Source organism: Chelonoidis abingdonii, chromosome 5 (genome assembly GCF_003597395.2).
Source record: "Chelonoidis abingdonii isolate Lonesome George chromosome 5, CheloAbing_2.0, whole genome shotgun sequence".
Taxonomy (NCBI): domain Eukaryota; kingdom Metazoa; phylum Chordata; order Testudines; family Testudinidae; genus Chelonoidis; species Chelonoidis abingdonii.
In genome coordinates this window covers 60637330-60661558 of record NC_133773.1, presented here as the reverse complement: position 1 = coordinate 60661558, position 24229 = coordinate 60637330, and the positions used below count along the sequence as shown (strand labels likewise).

The following is a 24229-nucleotide window of genomic DNA, read 5'->3' as shown; positions in this document are numbered from 1 at the left end:
TCATAATTGTGGGTCTGGCAGTGGGTGGGGTCAGACAATTGTTTAAGGATGGTAGACATTGAGATAGAAAAAGTTAAAACTGTTATAAAGTTATGACTGTTCAAATGCAAATTTTCAACATCATGTCAAAATATTCAAAGTAAATATCCTTAATTTGAACTCCAGTAAGTTCACAAGCAAATTTTTTCTAACTTTGCCTAGCTGTAAACTTTGATTATTATTGATGGAAATTTTTTTGTCATTTTTTGATTGTGTACAGTAAACCAGACAGTTACCAATAAAAATCTAATCCAAGCCTATTTGTAGTCATTGATGATGACAATGGACAGTCATTTGGCCAGAGATGTGTCTGGAAATTAGGGGACTAACCTGGTATGTGGGAGACGCAAGGTCAAATCCCTGCTCTGATGACTATTTATTTATTTCTAAATAGTGGAATGGCTTCAAGAGGAGAGACTGAGAAAGTTTCATGGCAGAATATTCTGGTCTTTTGGTTAGGGCACTCACCTGCAGTGCAGGAAACCCAAAGTCAAATTCCTTCTCCTCATCAGGCAAAGGGAAGAATTGCACCAGGGTCTCCCACATCCCAGGTGAGTGCCCTAACCACTGGATTAAGGCTTATAAGGGAGGTGGTGCCACCACCAGCAGCCATCACAAAAGGTTTTGACTTTTTCGGTTCAGTAGAAATTGTTTGGCAAACTTGACCAAATTTGCGAATAGTTTTGGTTGACCTGAAACTGCATGTTATAGCAAATAATCTATTTATCAGAAAAATTTGAGGCACTTCTGAAAATCCCATTCAGCCCCTATCTGCGTCTTTAGACACCTAAATATCTTTGAAAATATGTCCCTCAGAATTTAGAGCATAGGCCCTGTTCCTGCAATAAAATGGACCCTGGTGCCCACACTGAGCTCATCACAGAATTGGGAATTTAGATAGTAAATTACATGCGGTGCAGTGACTCTCTTTTTATGTTTTTGTATAGTTCCTAGCATAATGGACCCTTCAATCCTGATTGGGGGAAAACCTATTTCCCACCCCCCTAGTAAGTATTGAAGGGTCCATTGTGCTAGGAACTATACAAAAACATCTATCAGTTATGTTTTCACACACTAATTAATATTACATAGCTTTTATTGCTAAATTTTTCTTTCTTGAACTTTGGTAGCCTTACAAAAATGGGTTTTTCTTGATAAGAATTCAAGCATATGCTGATTTGAACCTGTTCATGGGCCATATAGTACTGTAATAGCTGTTGCTAACATAAAATAACATATTGGAGACTTTTAAATAACAGTAAACAATTTACTTAACTTGTTTTTGATAACTGTACAGAGAGCTGTTGCTGGCTTGCTTGCCTAGCTCCAAGTACAAGCCATGTCCTTCTGCTGATAAGGCTCATTACATACTACGCTATGGGTGACTTTGGTTCCTACTTCAGAGTTCCAGCTATCATTACAATACCATCAGTTTTTAAGCAGAATTCCCAACTGCAATCCATAGGAAGTGCCTCTTAAAAACAGATGATACAATAAAGCCCATGGTGAATGAAATACAATTTTGAAAATGTGAATTTGGGAGTGAGAGAGAGACTCTGTGTGTGTGTGTGTGTGTGTGTGTGTGTGTGTGTGTGTGTGTGTGTGTGTGTGTGTGTGTGTGTGTGTGTGAGAGAGAGAGAGAGAGAGAGAGAGAGAGAGAGAAGGGTCTAACGCTTTTTTAGCTGTTTGCTTCACTTAGCATTAAAAATGTTCAGCTATTTGGAAACGGATATATAAATAGTACATAGCTGTCACATTACCATTAATAAATATAAACGTAATGTGTTCTCATTATAACTTGTGCTTTGCATAATTGGATGGAATTTTGATTTACTACCTCTTCCTTTCTGTATTAACGTAATAACTCCAGGGTAGATTTAGGAAGGAAACTGTAGAAAAGCCTTGTATATTAAGTTCAGTTCTGCTGATAGCGATACATGTATTTTCAGAACTGCTTTGAATCATTTGCTGACAGACTGCTTTTAAAAGAAATGAAATAAGGCTGACTCAGCATTCTGTTGGCAATGAAATGTGCTGCAATGTAGGTGATCAACTCAGGACAGACAGAGCCCATTTCTTCATGGACTGATGGGATCTGGAACACTGCAGAAGCAGTATCATTCCCTGGGGGAAGAGAGAACTTTTGAATTACTTGAGAATTACTTCCTAGTCCACTCCAGGAAATGTTGTAGGACTGGAAATGACTGGCTCTGAATAGAGTTATGTTTTGCTCTTTTTGTCTGGAGGGATGTTGCTGCAGTGCAAAGCAGAGCATAAGACTTTTTTCCAAACACTCAAAGTAAAACTTGTACTTCAGTGGTTAAAGGAAACAAACAAATATAAATATTCTGGAGTCCAGCTGACAAGCAGTCAGGCAGAATTCTTACATTTAAGGATCCAGTACAAAGAAAACAGAAAAGACGGTTATTCACCTTCTTGTAACTGTTGTTCTTCGAGAGGTGTCGTTCACGTCCATTCCAATCAGGTCTGTGCGCACCACGTGCACTGTCATCAGAAAATTTTTCTCTTACCAGCTCCCATCAGGTCAGCCAGGGAGCCACCTGGAGTGAAGCCCTCATGGCACTCAATATATGACCCGGTCGACCCAACCCCTGTTCACTTCCTTCTTGCCAGCCACTCCGACAGAGGGGAAGAAGGGTATTGGAATGGATGTGAACAACACATCTTGAAGAACAACCGCTACAAGAAAGTGAGTAACCGTCTTTTTTTCTTCTTCGAGTGCTTGTTCATCCCTCACTCATACATACATTACAGATTGCCCCACCGATCCAAGAGAAATTAAATAAATATTGAACCAGAAATCCTGTGCTAACACAGAGAATTGCCAGAAAATTAACTCTCCATCAGAAAAGAAGATTATCACTCTGCTCACCTTTCTGATAGCTTACAGTCATCCTGTGGACACATATGAAAAGAATAGTAGGTTCAGTTTTTCAAGGTGTTTTTTACAAACTCAAAAATTAAGTATAGAAGAACCAGATTTTAGTTGTCTGACTTCTCCTCCGATGGTAATTATTTTGTTAATGTGGGAAATAGACTTGTTTGCTCACCCTACCTCTTATCTGCAGAAGACAAAAGGATTTGCCTGTGGTCTCACTTGACATCAGTGTAAATCAGGATTAACACCAGTGAAATCAGTAAAGTTGCCTAGGTGTTGGTGAGATCAGAATCGTGCCTCGTCTATTGTTACTATTGGCACTATGACATTACAAAGGATCCACAAGAAAAGCAATTGTGCAGTAAAAAGTATGGTGACATATTACACTAACATTAGGTGCTTTCCATGTTCCCATAGGAACAGCTTTAGGTTAGCAAGATGAATCCACAGTAAAATGCTTTGTAATGGCATGAAGAGCAGCTATAATCTGCTCCCAATTCTCCCGACCTTTGCATTTGTAATGAATGACATAGCAAAATGCCAGGGCTTCACACTTGTTGCTATGGCAACCCTAGAACAGAAGAAAGGGCTTTAGTAGGTGGTGCTTGGGATACAGCACTTACCACTTGTTGTAAAAACAGTTTTACATCACAAATTATAATGTACAGAAACATAATATTTATGAAATGCAGCTAAAATATGCGTGTGTGGTGCTTAGACCTGTGTCTTAGCACTGCACAGATACATCACTACTTTAGTTAGAGTCTGCCGCAAATAAAACACAGCAAACTGTTCTACAGAAAGAGAGAGTCAAACACAAATGTAAGCACACGTGATGAAACAGATTCTGTGGCATCACAGCCATTCAACTCGCTTGCTAAAAACTAATATAAACATTAATGAATTTATCCAAATAGCACCCCTGTGAGGTAGAGAGGTGTTTAATCCCCAGAAAGCTTAAAGTCCTGACTTTTAAGAGTGCTCAGCACCCACAACTTCAGCTGAAGGCATTGGAAGCATTGGATATTCAGTACTTATCAAAAACAAGCCCCAAGCAACTTTTCCAAAGTCATATAGGAGGCAGAGCCTTGATGCCAATTCCTGAGTCCCAATGCAGCCTAAACCTTCTTTGACCAGGGTCGGCCCACAACAATTTGGCATCTGAGGCGGGGTGTTCAAATGACACCCCCATGCCCTTTCACTTGGGCCAAAACTTTGAAAGGTCTCAATTCTGCCTTCTTCCTGTTCTATTCCTCTCATGGTACCGCTCTGCTACCTAACAGCTTAAAATGCCTTGTTCAAAATTTTTAAGTAACACATTACTTTCAAACCCCTGCACAGCAAATGTAACTTTTCTTGTCTGCATAGTAAACACTGGCATTTTTATCTCTTTGAATAATCAAAGTGGAGCTGTCCGTGCCTTCTTGGTTGCAAAGATTTGAACTGCTTCCTGCTGAAGATCCATAGTCTGGGTCATCTCATGCTCTGTTGAGATGGTTGCAAGGCTGATCAGCCTTTCCTGTGTCATTGTGGAGCGTAGATTTTTTTTTATTAACTTCAGCTTGGAGAAGCTGCCTTCTCCACTGGCAACTGTTACAGGAAGTGTTAGAAGTATGCACAGAGCAACAAAAGTATTTGGAAAGAGGGTGGTCATACCGGTGTATTCCAGAAGAGCCTTTGGAGTTGATCCTGCTGAAATATATCTTGAAAAGGCTTTCAGTTCATCACCTAAATCACTCGCATCAATATCACGCTTGTCATCATGTGTCAACACTGTCTCTAGTGCCCTGCATTGCTTGTGTAGGCCTTCTTCAGGTATAGTGAGGGGTTTTGGAATATGATACAACATCCCAAATATACTGCTGTGTTCTTTGAGCTGCATGAAAGGTTCAACTGACTGTATTGAACAATCTAGCAGCTAGTTAAAGAATTCAACTTTTGAATTGTTTTTTGGGGTCTCTTATGGGATTATACTGTGCCTCATAACCAAAATGTCGTTGTCTTTGGTGACTCTTGTATTCTTGAATGGGTGGGAAAATAGCTTCAGTGTGAAGTTCCTCTGCTAACTTCTGTGCACTCTTCAGAACATTTTGAAATCCCTCATCTGACCGGTAAGACTGTAGGTATCCGACTTCTATTGTCCAGTTTTACATATATGCTTCCTCCGGATATCTCGAGTCAATCCACCCATTGGAGTCTCATTGTGCTACACCATTTATTTCAAAAACAGTAAGTACAGCCACAAACACTAAGCCCACACAGAATTCTGACAGTTATATATGTTTCTGATGAATTCTAGTTCCCTGCACTGTTCTCTATAGTCCACCAACATAACAGTTTGCTGTCATAACACATTATCCTCTATAATGGCAACTATAGGCATCATCTGTTTTCCCCAATTTGGTGTTTGATAGGCTTAATTGCCTCCACTCGACTTATTCCCCATCGTATGCACTCAGTGGTTTCAGTGTAGAGAGGATGTTTCCAAGACGTTGTGTGCTAGAAATTGGCCCATCGATGAATTGATGCAGAGAGAAAATAGCACAGATGCTTTGAATTTCATTAGAAAATTGAGCAGCCTCACTAGAAGCTGATTCTGCATCACTGACCACCAAGTTCAATGAATGAGAACTGCATAGGGGCAAAAAAAGCTCGAGGTTTAACACTCGGATCCATTTCTGCACTCTCTGTTCTTTCTTTCTCATGTTGTCACCATTATTGTAGCCCTGACCTGTCATGTCAGCTATTGCAATTCCCATATCTTCCATTTTTTAAGAAGCACATTGTCATAACCAGCTCCTGTAGTTCATCCAATGTCAATAAATCTAGAAAATGCTCTCTGACAGTCACCATTGCAGGGACATCTTCACTAGGTTCTGTTGTTGTATCAAAACGCACCATTAAAGTCATTTGTTCCATATGACTGATGTCAGGTGTGCAGTCCAGAATAAATAGAATATCTTGCTGCTTCAGATCTGCCACAGTCTTTCTTTTGACTTTTGCTGCCAGTAACTGTATGATCTCATTTTGAATTGTTTCCAAAGATAGTGGTGTGTGTGTATGTACATTTCTTGGGGTGGTGACTCTCTTAGATGCTCCTGTAGTACAGCATAAACACAAGCCTACAGCTCCCAAATTTTAACGAATTTTCCAATTGTTTGAACATACAGCTAATGTGAAGTGCAGGCACTGCTAGGTTTGGGTACAGGCATTTCACAAATGGAATGAGCCTTTTCAGAACATTTTGCCAGTAAAAGACTCTGATGCAATCTTCTCTTGATGCTGATCATCTATGGTGGCCTTACCTTACTCTCATCTCAAGCTCTTTCCACCTATGGAATGCTCTCTGGTGATTTCCTGCCTTCTCATGGATGCCAGAGCTTTCCACCAGATTTTTCCATTCCTTTATTCTGTAGAACCGAATGTGGCTGGAACATTAGACTTTCAGAGTTGCAACAAAAACAGTATGCAGCATTCTGGGTTTTTGAGTACATAAGCCATGGCCTCTCCGCTTTGTCACCATTGGGGATTCACGTCAGTAATGTGTTGAGATAGAAACTTCTATTTTCATTTCTTTGGGGAACATGAAGTTTCATTTTGCTGTGGCCATGCAGTACAAGGAAGTCCTCAGGCTTCTGCTCAAGTGGGTCCACAGTCCAGGATCATCTAGACTTAAGGAACTAACTCAGCACCAGCTTTTCTTTGTGCCTCCACCACTCTATTCTACATTTTCCTTCAGGAATGTGTATGGTTACATCCATTTGAGATGGAATATGGATGCTGCGAGTAGCAGCTAGGTCATCTGCACTCTGACTAACTGGAAGATCAGGCATCTCCTCTCCACTCACATCCTCACTGGGGCCAGAAGGCTCACCGTGACATCTGTGTCTATGTATCTCAGCAGAGCTCCTTCCTGCTTAGATACGGAAAGCTTCGCTTTGCTTGCTTGCTTTTTCTGAATGCTGCCCCAGAGGGGCATTTTCTTCTTTCACTCATGATTGCTGTTCTGTGCCAGTTAGAGTGGCTCTCAACACTCAGTTGAAGGAGACAAATAAGCAGGCTGGTAGCAGGGCCTGAGTGAGGGAAGATATCAGCGTCTTAAGGGCCTAACTGGCTCCTACTGCTTCAGTTGACTGCCTGTTCCCCTCAAGTGGGTTCAAGGAAGCAGCAGGAAACAGGAAGCTCCCTGAAAAGCTGGTGTTAATCACTCCATACTCCTGGGGGTGCTAGAGAGGTAGATAAGAGGCTCCTCCTCCTCCTCCTCTCTCTCCCTGCAGCTCCTGCTGCTTTCTGTTATTCCCTCTCACCTTTTCTCCTGTCTGCCTGTTATGTTTCTTGTGTCCTCCTTCCTCCAGCACAGCATTCCACCATCTCTGTGCATCTAGAGCAGAGAAAATACATAATGCACTAGCAGCTGACACAATTTTCTAGACTCTGGGTCCTAGTGGCGCCCCTCCACAGTCTGATACCCGAAGTGGCCGCCTCAGTTCACCTCATGATAAGGCCAGCCCTGTCCTTGACAAGGCCTGTGTTTATATCATAATGAAATGACTCAAGGTTCTGGAAGAGAAATAGGCCAAAAGTCAACCACTCAAAATGTGCAAGCATCTATTTTGAATGTAGTTCATAAAGTGTTAATGCTTTAATAAAGGTTTGTGGTGTTTGTTTTTTTTTATGTTTTTCCAAGTTATGACCTGTGCACTTGTGACTTCATATAGTCAGAGGTTTCAGTAATCAGCAAGTTGGATTCAGCATCTCCATTTTTACAGTGACCTAGGATGGAAATCCTAGCCCCACTTCACCCATAGCATGTATGTGGTGTTCTTCTCCTTTCTTTATCCTCCTGCACCCTCAGATGCATAGGGTGTCCAAAACTTTCCACCATTTACTTTTTGTCTTGTGCTGGTCTGTTCAGGCTTCTGAGTGTCATGTTGGTAGATTTCGCTTTTTCTCCATTGTGGTGTATAAAGTTTCCCTAGATTGTCCTCTTTTATTCTTCCCAGGTGGAAGTCGTGTTGGTGGCATCCCTAAAGCATGTCCTAAGTACTTCCATTGTCATCAACTTACCATTTTAAATTATTTAGTTTTGTTTGCTTTAGTTAGAATTTTTGATGTTGCAAGAAACTCTTTCCATTGTATTCTGAAGCTCTTCCCTAGGCATTTACTTTGGAACGAGTTACGGTTCTTATCAATTTCAGTTGTAGATTTCCATGCTTCTGCTTCATGAAGGAGGAGAGACATAATACTGATATTAAAAACATTTATTTTAGTATACAGTAGCCAATCTTGCTACTTTTCCAAATCTTTTCAAGCTTTTGAAAATTGTGCTGCTTTTGATATTCATTGCTTATCATTACTGTACACCTCACTCTCTAGTTGGGTAAAATGATTTGCTGCTTCTAGTGTTTCTCCATCTACTGTGATGGATGCTTTGAGGACATTGATAGTGGTATATTTTGTCTTCCCCTTGTTGATAAACAAATCAGTTTGTTTTCCTGTGCCTACCAAAAGCTGGGACTTTTCTTCAATTACGGGATATATTAAACTAAACAGAACAATGTCATCAGCAAAAATGAGTGCTTAATCCTTTATCCTTACAATTCATTAGTTGTCTTCTCCATGACATAGTCAGTGACCAGTGCACACAATAGTGGGGACATAATGCACCTTTGCCTTACTCCAATTGTCACTGCAAACCATTGGTTGATGTTGTCACCATCTCTTACTACACACTTTTTGGTATGTGTGTATGTGTTGCTGGTATAATATGTTTAGCTGGGGTTCTCAGATTTTATTGCACCATGACCCCCTTACTACACGATCCCAAGAGGAGGGATTGAGATCTAAGCCTGCCCAAGCCTGCCATCCTGGTGGGGGGCCAACACCGAAGCCTGATCCCCACCACCCCAAGTAGAGGGGTCAAAAATGAAGCCAAAGGGCTTGTAACCTGAGCCCCGTCGCCCCAGGCAGTGGGGCTCAGACTTTAGCTTCAGCTGTGGGTGGTGGGGCTGAGGTTTTGGCTTCGGCCCTGGGCCCCAGCAAGTCTAATGTGACCCCATTAAAACAGGGTCACAACCCACAGTTTGAGAACTGTTGTGTTACAGCATCAGCATTGACACTGAACAGTCAGGCAAGGAGACATGCCCCTTGTCTTGAATAACCAACTAAAGCCTAATGCAAGTTTGTTTGAGATGGGGAAATAATGCAGTTGAGTTATTTAAAACATGTATTTTAAATTAAGAGACCTTCAAATGATTTTCCTTAGAAATCCTTTATGCTACAGGGGTTTTATATAGAATGGAGCTGCTAATTATTTTATTTTTTGCCTTCCTGATAGGATGGTTAGATTCAGATCTTGTTCAAAAAATGTCTTCCCGTTCACTAATTGAGATATTCCTGATACACCAGAGCTATATTTGGCCCATGCACTTTAAGAGGAATTGACTTGATTTGTAGACAGAAATAGCATATTGTACATCTGGAATAGAGAGGTTTCCTTCATGAACTCCATCCCATTAGTGTACTTCCATTTTACAAGCATGGCTATTGCTGCATTTCATATTATGTCTATTTCTCTCATAATTATAGTAGGAAAGTTCAATTTTGTCTGCAGGGAAAACAAAGAGCCACCATCTTCTTTCATGTCAGTCAAGTATGGACCCGTCTGTATTTTTGGGATATAGTGGTAACTATTTGTGACCCGTGGCTTGGATATTGTCATCAGAGCAAAAGATAATTCAGAAGATCTGTTAACAATTACATTTGAGTATTCCAAGTTACTTAAAAACATACAATCTGGGACCTGTCAGCTACGGGATATTGCCTGGCTGCTTATTTTGAGTTGTTTCCTTGCAATAGAAGATCTGGCACTTCTATAAATGCTTCTAGCCTCGTATGGTCCAGAACTAGCTTTAGAGGAATGTAGCTTTCCTCAGTGAGTGTGGAAGTGAAAGTTCTTGTCTATTCCATCCTGCAGTTTGTAAGAGATCATCCTGGATCTGACTGAAGAAAGCACTGAAGCATGTTCTTAAGTCCCATTCACTTCAGTGCTTTACTGAATTGGGGCCATAGGGTGTGTTCCTAGTATGCTTTCCTGAATAACTAGGCTGGCTGCTGGAAGTCTCTATGTGGGCAGGGAGAGAAGAAATCCTCCTTTCTAGGCCACCAGTCCTATGTCTGCACAGCAACTAGACACCTGGAGCAGGCCCGTGCCAGCCAACTTGGGCTTGTGGGGCTTGGGCTGTGGGGCTGTTCATTGCTGTGTAGAGTTCTGGGCTCAGGCTGGAGTCCAGGCGCTGGGATTCTTCCATCCCTCAGGGTCCTAGAGCCTGAATCCAGAAGTCTACACGGCAATGAAACAGCCTCACATCCCGAGTCAGCTGACATGGGCCAGCCACAGGTTTTTTCTTTTTGTAGACATAGCCAGAGTGACAGCAGATCAACTTTGTGGCTACCATTCCAGTCTTAGATCTGGAGTAGTCTCTGTAGCCCTACTGTCCCTCCTCTCCAGATCTGTACAGTGATGGATCAGCTGATCACCTCTCCTAATTAATCCCAAAAGTCACAGAATGCAGAGCACCACAGGAAATTTTCTTACAGCTGGGCTCCATGTTACACACCCCTGTGTGAGTACCTGAAATCCTGCCTTCTACACAGCTGAACTGCACTGGATTCCACTGTGGTTTTCACCTGCAACCATTGTGGGGAGAGATGTGGGCAGCACATGCCCATAGCACCTATCATGCTGGAGAATTGCAAAGCATAGTGAGAACAACATATGTTAGGGGTCACTCACCCACCAGTGAAAGGCTAGTGTGGACTATGCAGCCATTAGATGACAGGAATGGTTTTTAAAAACAAAAACAAACAATTAACTTCTCCAAATCAAAATACAGGGAAAATTTGAGGTAGGCAGAATGTGATTAATCAAGCTGGAATTAGGCAGGACACCTATGTTAATACCTCAAATCTTGCAAATCGGGAGAATTTGTAATGTCTGAGTGGTCAGATCCTTTTTGTTTAAATATCCACCAGGCAATATTTCCATTATCACTGTACCACTTATCACCATACTAGTGTTGGTTCAGTATTGGTTCCATTTTAGTTTGGAATCCTGTCTATTGAATCTCCAACCATATTTCCAGCAGCATCTAGGTTTATCTTGAAAGTCTCTACTTAAATGTGGCTAGGCATGATTCTACTCAGGCTGTGAAGTGGTTTCACCAAGATGAGATTTTAATAAATCTCTGTGTTTTTAAAGAGAGTAGACTAATCCTAGAAGACCCAGATAGCCATCTTGATTTTTTGTGTGTCTCAGTCTAGTAGCTTATTTAATATATAATCAAACATTTCAAGTAGACACAGTGCATACTTCTATAATGGTAATACATGTTATGATGCCAACAAATCAGCATTCCTAGGGCTATTATGTCATTCTTGGATGTACTGAGAGCACTATTTGCAGGACTTAGTCAAAACAGGGTGGCTTTTTCAAAATACGTAATAAATATTACATTTCTCACTTTCCTCAACCTACCTGTTTGGAGGTCCCCCCATTTTTGTTGAAATATCTGCCACATCTTTTACTTTTCTTAGAAGAAAAGAACATAAAACAGATCACTCATCTTATTGTCTCCTAGCTATGGACTAACAATAACAGGTTCAGAAAGATAGCCACCATCTTCCCCTAAATAAAGGCCAAATATCTGCTACATCATCCCTTTAATTTTTGGTGTGGAACAAAGATGGTAAAATGGGGCTGGATGAAATATGGCTGTCTCTTCTAAGCCAGTAGAACCAAGAGAAAATATATATGTGGTAGTCAGGTGCACACTGCATTTTCCCTAACTTAAGCACATATGTAAGGAAATATGTTATCAAAGGGAGGTTATAAAATAAACTGTTTTATTTGCAGTCGCAGAAAAGTCAGACTCAGGAAAATACAGGCTGTGAAAATAATATAAAAGGATTATTAAAGAAAAATGATAGTAGTCTATTTATATTGGTGTTATCTGTTATGAAGAATGCCCTAGAAGATTAATTTACTGGAGTTGTGAGTGTATTTTCTATTTTCACACTTTTCTGAATCATGCTCAAACCATGCCCAGTTGTTGTTAAATACCTTTTAAAAAAATCCATATGCTGTCAGTCCCATTACACAAAGCAGCATAGTAGTTTACCAGACAATTTTCACTAACACAACTCTGGGGAAAGAAATGACACAAACAAGTTAATGAAGTGTAAACTAATTATGAGGTGACAATAGTATTATTGAACATAAGATAATGAGGGGAAAATGCATATTCCAATAAATGCTGTGCTTAACCTTGTGACGAATACCACAGAGATGAAGATTTATTGGTGACTTTTCCTCCAAGGTTACCTGTGTAGAGCAGTCTCTCTAGAACAGCACTAAATATTGTTAACGGGGGTGGAGAAAGAAAAATGGAAACTATTGACAACTAGGGACTTGTTACAATCTATGTCTCCATTCTATAAAAATGCAGGCATGAGCTTCACTTTAAGTAGATGAGTAGTCCCATTTGACTTAACTCTGCACAGGGCTGGCTCCAGGTCCAAGCGCATGCTTGGGGCAGCATGCTGTGGGGGGCACTCTGCCGGTTGCCGGGAGGGCGGCAGGCGGCTCCGGTGGACCCTTCGCAGGGACGCCTGCGGGAGGTGCACCGGAGCCGCGGGAGTCGTGCCGCCGTGCTTGAGGCAGTGAAATTGCTAGAGCCGGCCCTGACTCTGCATATATATTTGCAGGATTGGGGTGTCAATATACAGCTTTTGAAAAATCCTTCTTAGTGACCTCAACAAAATGCCCGTTTACAAAGACAGCACAATGTGTGGATGTAGATATTTGTATGAAAGCCACAGTACAAAACAGTATATATTGCGGGCGGGGGGGGGGTGTTGAGTGACCTGTTCAGCTCTACTATATAAACTGGCTACACTACAATAGGGATATTCTCTAAGTGAAATTATCTTAATTGGCCTATTTTTAATGGAATGATGTAGCTAGAATATACCTCCTCCCCATCCATAATCGAAATTTGAAAGCATTTAAATGAAAATGTGATTTTTAACAAGACCAGAGGCAAACCTTATATTTTTTTAAGTTTAAAAACTCTAATTTAAATCTCCAAGTAGCAAATATTTCAGTTTCTTGGTAAATGGCATCAGATTCTGTTACTTACTATTTTTATAAGAAATGCTGTCCTCCCACAGTCTTTTATTAATGTAAATTCTGAAGAGTTAACTTAAAGAAGTGATTTTATATTTTACCCCAGGCAGGCTGTCATTTTGTGCAGAGTGCTTTTCCTTTAATTCTATTTTGTCCTTTCTTGCCTTCAGTGAACAGAAGAAACTGGAGAATTTAAAGGAATGCGCACTGTGCTTCCTTTTTTAAGTGCATCTGACACTCAGTAACGTCTTGTCTAGCTAGCACACATCTGAAATGGCCACCACATGAGATCAGTGCTGATTTGCAGGGGCTTCTGTGTGAATGGTGGATGGGAGTCATGGTGAATTTGTTGGTCAGAATACATCTCCCATTTCCATCTTGTGGAATTATGGTGCAGCAATTGTTGACATCTTAGTGTATAGGAATAGATACTGCCAGAGGAAGAAATAGTACTTGATAATATGGAGTGGATCTAAAATAGATACATGTTCCTTGTCAGGGAGGCAATAGGAGTCCTGCTGGAACAGGAGTTATTTGTTTATCCCAATACATTTCTATGACCGCCTTCTGCGTGGTATCTGAACAATTCATAAACCATAATCAATTAAGTGTTAACTTCCGATTAAGCATGGAAAGTAATCCCACTTTTACGGATAGAGAAACGGGGTCCCAGAGAGGTTGAGTGAGTGATTTGCCCATGGTCACCCAGGCATGTCTGTCACATAGCCAGGAATAGAACCCAGCTCTGACTCTAGTCTTATGTTTTAACCACAAGACAAGCCTTCCCCATTACTTCAGGATTATGATCTGTAAAAAAGCAACACAAATTTCAAGGAAAACCTCACTTAGCCACTTATTAAGAGACGGAGGGGGCACCAAAAAGACTTTATAACCAGAGCCTAATATTTGCAATGGAATATGTTGCTTGTTTTTGGTAGGTCTTTTATCTTCTGTGTAATGACTTAACTCTTTTACAGATACATTCACAGCTATGTATGCATATCAGAGCAGCAGCTTTGGAACATGTTTCCCTAAAGCTGTACTGACTTCCCAAATCATTGTTATCTAGAGGAGCGTTTGCTGTTGGACTATGATTTGAATAGTCCTGGAAAGCATCTAGAACAGGGGTTCTCAAACTGGGGGTCGGGAACCCTCAGAGGTCGCGAGGTTATTACATAGGGAGGGGGGGGTCGCAAGCTGTCAGCCCCCACCCCAAACCGTGCTTTGCATCCAGCATTTATAATGGTGTTAAATATATAAACAAGTGTTTTTAATTTATAAGGAGAGATCACACTCAGAGGCTTGCTATGTGAAAGGGGTCACCAATACAATAGTCTGAGAACCACTGATCTAGAACATGTTTTAAGTTAACTCATCTTTGAATCTCTTCTCAGTGCACATTTAGAAAAAAAGTACATTATTTACTAAGGGCAGAGTAATCTGCTTTCATTAGCTCTGTATTTATTGTCTCTCAATACTGAGATTGTGATTTTTTTCCCTGAGTCATGAAGTATACAAGTTGGTTAATAATGAATGAAGTGTCTGTCAAGGTGTGTGTTTAACAAATACATGCTGAATAAGTTGTGTTTTTTCATCAGATCCCTTTCAATTCCCCTCCAAAAATGAGCCTGCAAAGGAACAGACAGTTCAACCAGCTATAGCACGAAAGCCTACTGTGATCAGAATCCCATCTAAACCAGGGAAATGTAAGTCCTTCACACTTTTATTTCTTATCTGAAGTTTTCAGATAGAGTTCAATAAAGAAATCATTTTATCAGAATTCACTACTGAAATACTGAACAAACTACAGCTAGTTACATTAACAGTTAGAAAAATCTTAGCCAAAATAATTTCATCCCTGTCAATATTAAATAGTGAAGTCATGTTTACATTTTCCTAGAAAACTATAATTAAAGAATAGTTTAATACAAAGGTACTAAATTTGTTTCTCTACCAAATGTAGACACTCCTATTGAAGCTCACACCTTTTGTATTAAACTGTTTGTTAGTTTTCTAGAAAGATGTAAACATGACTTCATTGCTTAATATTGATAGGGATGAAATCATTTTGTCTCTAAAATCGACAGATGTTCAAGTACTGGCATTTGGTTGGTGTTTTTAGAAATTAAAAAAAAAAAAAAATAGCACCACAAACCTTGGATACCAAAGGTGGCGTTTTGGTCCCATCTTGACTATTAACCACAATGTCTTCCATCTCCCAACCCATGCCACCAAGAGCTGGCACTGATTAGCTCTCACAAAGCTGGAAGGCTGCAGAGGAGAAGCATTAGATGTCTTGATGTTGAAATCTTCAATCTATTGAGTGCTTTATTGCATGTTGCCAAGATTCAGATTTAGTAAACTACAAATTTTCACCCTGGGGTTGCTTCCCAAAACAGAGGAATCATCACATCCCTAGTAGATGCGCCCAAAAGTACATGCAAAAGAGAGAAATAACTCAAGAGGAGATTATTAAAAGCATCTCAAAACCCACATACCTTTACACTGTGTCAAATTTTTAGTAGCAGAGTGTCCTGCTGGGAGTGTTTTACCCTCTCCTTACATTTACATCACTACTTCCAGAAGAGTGTTTAATTTGCCACTGAAACTCTAGCTTTTTAGGTAAGAAGTACGGTGGAAATAGTTAGAAAAATACAGACAAAAGTGTTAAAAAAAAAATCTATATCAAAATTTGTAATAACCTTTTTGGTTTGCACAATCACATATACCCTCGGCTGTAAGAGCCTATCTAATGAAGGCAGATAGGTGTGTTCCTCCTTCCCAGTGTAATTCTCAGGTCTCGAATGTTAATATGCATGTCCAGACAGATTTTTTTTTCTTTAGCTGCAAGACAAATAAGACAGTCTTTTGCTGCTCTCTAGTGGCAACTGAACTGCCCTCAAAGGGCTTCAATCATGTTCTGTCAGTTGGTAGAGGGGTGTGAAGAGCCACTCAGCGAGAGACAGCAACTGGGAAAGAGATGGAGGTAAAGGGGGAAAGTGGGGTTCACAGTAAGCAGAGTGGCCTCTGAAGCTCTTCAGATCCCAGAGTGGAGCCAATTATCCCTATTGTCAAATGCGAGCTGTTGCAAAGCCTAAGACTACGTCCGCACTGTGAGCTAGGAGTATGATTTCCCCTGCTCACGTACACATGTTCGTGCTAGCTCTCTTGGAGTGTATCCACGAGTATGAGTAGTAGTGTAGCTGCAGTAGCACAGGTAGCAGTAGCAGAGGCACGACTTAGCCATCCCAAGTACAAACCCGCCTGAAGCCAGTGAGTACATACTCAGTATGGCTAAGCCATGCCTGTTGCCACTACCCAGGCTATTGTGGCTATACTGACAAACACCCCTAGCTCATAGCCTAGATGTAGCCTTAGAGTCATAGAGCTTAAGGCCAAAAGGGACCACCAGATCATCCATTCTGACCAGGCCACCAGTGCTACTCAGCCACCCCATGCCAAGTCCAACAACCAAATTTGGAACAAGGTATTACAGCCTTCAGGAGACTAAACTGTTATGTGCCACAGGGAAAGAACAGGAGGGACTGAGGAGCACCAATGTCAGAGAATTGATTTAGTGAGGTAATACCCAGATAACCCTGGCAAATGACCTGTGCCCATATGCTGCAGAGAAAGGCAAACCCCTTTCCTCCCTCTCCCCAAGATTCCCGCCAGTGTGACCTGAGAAAAAATTCCTTCCAGGCCTCACATATGATGATCAATTAGACTTTGAGCATGTGAACAAGAACCAGCGAGCAATGCTCCCGGAAGAGAGAATTCTCAGTATTGCCTCAGAGCCCACCCCTTCCAGTGACCCATCTCCAGCCGTGGTCATTCCTGATGCTTCAGAAGGAGACAAAAAAATCCAAACAAACCCTAGGCTGTCATGGGTTTCAGTCTGACTCAGTTCTAGCTACACAAAGGCCTTGTTGTCATAAGGAGATTGGGCTGGACTAAACCTCGTTGGAGTGCCCTGCCACCAGAAAAGATCAGGCAGGAGTGATTCAAGGTGACCTCAGCCCCACTTGCTATGGAGGGAGATGGCTCCTGTAGGAAGCCAACATAGCACAGCAAATGAATAGCACTGTCAAAAAAAAAAAAAAAAAAAAAAGAAAGAAAAGGAAAGGGCCAGGTATTTAGGAACTTACTGATTTAGCACCTCCTTTCAGCAACTCCCAGTAACTGAGCTTCTGTGGAGGTCCAATTGGGAGTTAAAGCTGCTCTCCTCAAGTGTAAAACCTGAGAAGAAAGAGAGATGAAAGCATCATCTGTCTTCTGATTTGGCAATATTGTTTGTGGAAGGGATGTGAGCAGAAAACTAGGCCATCTGTATCTGTATCAGGATTTGAAAGTGGTGTGTAAAAATAAATCTCTAATGCTCTTTTTAAATCAGTGAGGAATGTTAAGAAGAGATTTCTCTCTTGCAGTTAATCCTTCTTTTAGACCCCATCACACTGACTTAGATAAGCAAGAAAGCTTAATTAACTTACCTCTTCTTGGCTCAGTCTCCAAATACTCAGTGTCTAAGGCAGTGGTTCTCAAAGTCAGTCTGCCGTGTGTTCAGGGAAAGCCTCTGGCAGGCTGGGTTGGTTTACCTGCCACATCCACAGGTTCGGCCAGTTGCAGCTCCCACTGGCCGTGGTTCACCGTTCCAGGCCAATGGGGACTGTGGGAAGTGGCGCGGGCCAAGGGATGAGCTGGCAGCCCCCATTGGCTTGAAACGGTGAACTGTGGCCAATGGGAACCGCGATCGGCCGAACCTGTGGACGTGGCAGGTAAACAAACTGGCCCGGGCAGCCAGGAGATTTTCCTGTACAAGCGATGGACCAACTTTGAGAACCACTGGTCTAAGGGATGGATTCACCTTTGGGTTTTTTTGTTTGTTTTTTTTAAATTCCAATCCAGACTTTCGGGTCACCTGAGATATAATTAAATGTTCTATGCTAAATAAAATAACCCCACATTCTCTCCTAAGAGCTCATTTCATGCAGTGAGCAGCTGATTCATAAGGTAAGACTCTAGGCCTTCATTTGGATGGTAACTTTTCACTTGGTCTTTTTAAAAGTAATTTTAAAAGATTTTAAATGTTTAGACTGTCTAGGCTGACAATAAGCATTTTTTACATAGTCCTGATAATGGGTAGAAGCCCAGCAGGTTTAAAGAAGTGCCTCAGACTTTGTTGGATGCGTCATTTGAACACACAAATACCCTGTAAAATAGATTGAAAAATGTCCCAGTCCGTACACACGCATTACGGATAAGTATATTGGCAGAATTTATGCAAACATTTAACAGATTTCAGTCAGAGAGTGCATTTAAAGCCAATGGTGTGGACTCATTAAATTCTTTTTAGTGGCTTTTATTGATGGATTAGAGATGAACCTCTCCAACCATACCTGCCTCTCTTCACTCCTACTCTCTCTCTTCTACCACACTAGACTCTTTTCCAGACTGCCCTAACCTCACTGTACTTGAACAGCTGAGGAAAAAGCCAGTGTCTTCGGATTTAAAGGAAGATTGGTTACGCAGTAAGGAAAGTACTCCTACAATGTTCCCCAAAATGGGGATGTGTCCTATGCATATCCTCGGTATTTTCCAGTACTCCTGCTCATATCCTACCTCCACAGGCTAAAGAAGTTGTGTTCACAAAGAGGTGTTGGGGGATCCATTTTGATTGTTAATATCTATGGTTTTTTACACTCCCTTTTGGTCCCTACAAAGAACTTATTAGATTTACAATTTAATACTTTTCCAGCTTTAAATGAAGTTCCACATATCCCTCCACCTCTTCCTGCTGAAAAACCAATTGGGAACACTTCTGGGATTGTTGCTGGAAAGCCTAGTAATGCGAAACAAACAAGAAAAAGGGTAAGTTGTATCTGTAATACATCCTTTTGGTTAGCAAAGCAAACAGTCTCTTGTAACAAATTGCTCATTGTGAAATAAGTCATTTGGGCAGTGAGGATGTTACTTACAATTATAAGGCATTTCATATGTTTTTCTTCCATATTTTATTTTTTAATCAGGCTGCGTCATTTAGGTTGTTGTCAGTGCTGGAAAACACTTGGTTAATTTATATTTACACTTTGTTATACTTTGATCATGTTTATCTTTTGTTTTCTGTACTTTAGTAGTTGTAGTCATGCTCCCTGGGGTAAACTTTCAAAGTCTTGCAGAGGGCATTAAACTGATAGGACTGACATGGCCAAATTCCCACACAACCCTCTGAAAGTGCATCCTCTGTCTTCAGAAAGGAGGCACCTCTCTGTCTGAATGCCAATCTGAGAGGAAAAAAATGGTTTCCAATGATAAACAGGAACTTGACAGCATCCTTTTCTCACTTCTGGCTGCATTATATAGACATTTTCCACTAGTTTATCCAGAGCCTGAGAACAATAGTTTATTCTCAAATGCATCTTCTCTACTTTTCACTCATTTTCAGTGACATGCTAGTAGCAGGAGATATTAGTACGTCCCACAAAGCTGTGGAAATGGGGATTCTGCACACGCCATGATCTGTGACCCCTTTCACTCAGATTTATTTGAGAAAAACTTTGAAAATTCAGGGGAAAAAAGTCTAAATCTAGAGTCTTGATGGCAAAAATGGAAGAGAAATCAGCTAAAACAACACGCAGAAAAGAGATGAAACCAAAAGGCCCATATGAACACTTTTCTGAACAAGAAACAGCAGACAGAGCACCATCAGGCATGGAATTCCTGCACCCCTGTGAATGACTGCAAAGCATTGTAGGCCGTTATAGCAAAGATACAAACCCTCAAATTACAGAGATTTCTTTAGCATTGAGTAATCTGTCAAAGGACATGGCTCAGAAAGGCAAAATAAAAAGCAATGTCTTGCCTTCTCTTCCCCTTGCTTTGATTCTCTTCTCCATTGTCATAGATTCAGAAGTTTCTTATCCGCTCTCTTCCTCTAACCCCTCCACTTGCCTGAGAGACTCCATCCCATCTCCTGATTTCCTTCATGCCTACTCTCAACCCCTCCATTACTCTTCTCCTTAACCTCTCAATCGCTTCTGGATATTTCTCTTCACAATACAAGCATGGTTTAGTCTCTCCTCTCTTAAAAGAACAACCCTCGCTTGATCCTACTTGCCTCTCCAATTACTGCCCCCCTTCTCCCTTTCATCTCTAAGATCACTGAATGCACTGCTTACAATCACAGTCTGGAGTTCCTCCCGCAGTTCCTGCCTAGACTCTCTCCAATCCAGCTTCCACACCTTGCACTCCAGTGAAACTGCTCTCACCAAAGTTTCTAAACACTTCTTCCTAGTCAAGGCTCAAAACCACTACTCCATCCTCATCCTTCTTGACCTACCAGCCACCTTCAACACAGTGGACCAAGCTCTTCTTGATAATTTGTTCTCACTTGGCTCTGGTGACTTGGTCTTTTCTTAATTGCTCCTTCAATGGATCACCCCTCTGGCTTTCCATGAGGGCTCCACGGGGCTCTGTTCTTGGTTTCCTTCTCTTCTCCCTTTATACCTTATCTCTGGGTAATCTCATCCACCAACACAAATTCAACTACAATTTCTATACTGACAACTCACAGAGCTACCTCTCTACTCCAGATCTGTCTCCTTCTGTCCAAACTAAAATCTTGGCCTGTCTCTCTGACATCTCCTCATGGATGTCTAGCTGCCAAGTTCAGTATGGCTAAAACAGAGCTCTTAATCTCCTCCCACCCAGGCCCCCTTTCTTGATCACTGTGGGTAATACCACTATCCTGCCTGTCACTCAGGCCCATAACTTGGGTAGTCATCTTCAGCTCAGACCTCCGTTGAGGTGCTCACATCCAGGCTATGTCTAAGTCTTGCAGATTCTTTCTGCATAACATCTCTAAGATATGGCCTTTCATATTCATCCACACAGCTAAAACTCTTGTCCAGACTCTCACCATTTCACATCTTAATTGCTGTAACATCCTTCTTTCTGGCTTTGAGAAATACAGTCTTGCACTGCTCATATCCGTTGAGAATGATACTGCAAAATCACTTTCCTAGCCCATTGCTTTGACTGTGTCATCCCTCTCTTTGCATCCCTCCTCAGGCACCCCCTTCTCTATCCTGTCAAATCTAAGCTACTTGTCTCATTTTCAAGGCCCTTCACCACCTATCCCCACCCTGCCTATCTTTCATTACCCTACTTATCTTTCATTCAGTATTGAAAAGTCAACTCCTGCCTTAAATCAGGCCATGATGCTAGCTTCCATCCATTTGATAAATTTTCAAACAAGTACCTTTGTGCTTCTCTTATGCTGCCCCTCACACTTTGCAGTAGCTCCCCATAAACACCTGCAAAACTAACTCATTATCCTCCTTCAAATTCCTCCTTGAAACTCATTTGCCGTGATGTCTACAAAAAACTTGACAACCATTAGGCTGACCATCATGCTGACCAATATTAATAGACTCATTGTTTTCTTGTATTCTCCCATCTGTCTGCATCTCTCTCTTGTCTGTTGTCTTACACTTAGATTGTAAGCTCTTTGGGGCAGAGACTGCGTCTTTATTATGTGTTTATAAAACACCTAGGACAATGGGGTCCTGGTCCATGACTAGAGGTCCTACCACACTATGGTAATACGAATAATTATTAAGAAGAAGAAATGTTCACCACCATGGATGACATGATTACCCAATTAGCTCCATGGCACAGAGAGCCATTGTCTGAAAGAGAATGTAGAAGAGTCAAGTAACTCCAAGAGACAACACAATTCTGATCTAGTCCATCCCCTGCCAGTGCAGGTTTCTTCTATACAATATTATTTCTAGTGCATTGTTCAGTCTACTTTTTATATGTCCACAGTGACGGTGCTCCCACCACATTTTTTGAGAGAGAAATATTATCCCTCAAGCTAAGAGTTATCATATTTACAATTTTCTTGCTATTCAGCATAAATTTTCCCCTTCTTAAATTCATCCCATGGCTCCAATTAATATATTCTTATACAGCATTGCCCTAAAAAGTTCCTCTTGATGGACGTCCTTTGGCCTCTGATTTGAAGTTCTACTCTGTTAAGTATAATTTAAATAAGAAAGGTATCTTTTTAAACAGTAACCTGTTACTGTCTCTTACATTAACTAAAATCGCATTTTTGTGTTCTTGTAGGAATCTGAACATTCAGATCCAACAGGTACTTCTTGGACAGAGCCTGTACTGCCCCCTAGGTGAGTAGAATTAAGTAACAATTTCAGATTAGTTACTGGGTTGGTTTGCTTAGTCGGTCTAGTATGCATACTTATCAACTGTATATTATTAAGACAGTAGGCTTGCGTAAGTTGTGCTTTTGATATAATCACTAATAATTAGGCATGCACCAATAGCCAACTAATGCACACCACATTGTGGCTAATTGGTATGGTGGAAAAGGGAAGTCTTTAGAAAGATTGGAACTCAGCTCTTCTCTTCTTGTTTGACTGCCACTCTGTTCTCTCAGCTTTAGCTCCTTCGCCCATAACTGAAAGCAGATAGAGCTGGAGACCATCCTCTCTCTCCTCCACAGAAAAGACCATCAACAGCTATCAAAGGGACACTATTAAGGGCCCAAAAGCAAGCTATTCCGATGGGTAGGAAAGATAGAAAATGTAGCAAAAGACCACCTTGGCTTAACCACGAGATCTTGCATGACCTACAAAATAAAAAGGAGTCACAGGAGTTATATAAGAGGAACAAGGTCAGATTACAAAGATAGAATAATACGGCAAACCACCACAGGAATGCAGGTGGCAAAGATAGAAGGCAAAGGCCAAATGAGCTCGAACTAGCTAGGGAATAACGGAAAAGAAGAATTTTCAATACATTGAAACCAGAGGAAGACCAAGAGCAGAAGGTAGGCCAACGCTCAGTGAGGAGGGAGACAACAGTACAACGGAAGACTTGGAAATGAAGAGATGCATTCATGACTTTCTTTAGTTTCGGATCTTAACTGAGAAGTCTGAGGAATGTTAACAGACGTGAAGCTTATGGAAAGAGGGTAGAGTTTAGAAGATAAAATAAAAAGAAGCAGCAAGTTAAAAATCACTTAGAAAATAGATGCTGCAATCACCAAGGCCTATGAAATGCACCTAAAATAACTACTCAAGAGACTTAATAGGGAGGTATCTGAGCCTACTAGCTATTATCATTTGATCATTGAGGAGCGGAGAGATTATCCAGAAGACCTTGGAAAAGGCAAAATATAAGTGCCCATAACTAAAAAGGAGGAAAAGTCCAACCCAGAAACTCAGACCAGTTAGAGATTGAACATTCTGTGCCAGGACAGATAATGGAGCAAGTAATAAGAAAATCATGACTGCAAACACTTGGAAGGTGAGTAAAGTGTAGGAGAATAGCCAGTATGGATTGAAAGTATACAAATCGTAGTCAAACCAATCTGATAGCTTTCGTTGAATAGGATAAACGAAGTCTTGTGGAACGAGAGAAGTGGTGATGTGGTTATACCTAAGACTTTAGTAAGCGCATTTGTATACAAGTCTCAGCATAGATATCCTTATCAATCACTAGGCAAATATAACAATTTAGATGGAGTACATAAGGCGGGTGCAACTGGCTGGATAACCTACTCAGAAAGAGTAGTTATATTAATGGCTCCCAATCCTGCGGAAAGTAATACAAGTGGGGTTCCGCAGGAGGTCTGTTTTGGGACCTAGGCTCTGATCAATATCTTCATCAAACCAGATTTTGGCATAGATGTGCAAGAAAGTAACGCTTATAAGGCAGTATGATACCATAACTGAGGGGAATTGTAACTGCTTTGACAGTGACAGGGTCAAATTCAAATGATCTGGAACAAATGGGAGAAAATGTCTGAAGGTAAAACGGAAGAAGTTCAAATAAAAGACAAATGCAAACGTGCCACTTAGAGAAGAACAATCAGGTTTCAAACACCTACAGAAATGGAAAAGACTATGTAGGACGATTAGGCAGAAGAGATCAGGGGTCATCAGTGGACCACAAAGTTAAGATATGCGTCAACGGTGTGATACTGTTGCAAAAAAAGCAAACGATGATTTCTGGGATGCATTAACAAGTGTGTATTAAACAAGACAACGAAAGACCTTCCTTTCCGCTACCTGCGCTGGTAA

The 24229-nt window shown here is 41.1% G+C and overlaps 1 protein-coding gene and 1 long non-coding RNA gene across 8 annotated transcripts in view; one reads left to right on the top strand and one right to left on the bottom strand.

Annotated features, from left to right (window-relative positions):
• The window catches only part of SH3D19 (SH3 domain containing 19), a 171970-nt gene that overhangs the window by 120260 nt on the left and 27481 nt on the right, over positions 1-24229 (top strand). For all 7 annotated transcript variants that reach the window (XM_075066320.1, XM_075066319.1, XM_075066318.1 and 4 more), the window contains 3 exons: positions 14723-14830; positions 18880-18992; positions 22254-22312. In XM_075066320.1, coding sequence (XP_074922421.1) covers positions 14723-14830; positions 18880-18992; positions 22254-22312 — 280 coding nt within the window. The remainder of the gene's footprint in view (positions 1-14722; positions 14831-18879; positions 18993-22253; positions 22313-24229) is intronic.
• LOC116832487 (uncharacterized) lies at positions 15281-18918 on the bottom strand. The gene is made up of 4 exons (XR_004375456.2): positions 18862-18918; positions 17273-17363; positions 15827-15968; positions 15281-15395 (listed from the first exon to the last, which is right to left on the bottom strand). It is a non-coding gene; the product is annotated as an uncharacterized LOC116832487 (long non-coding RNA).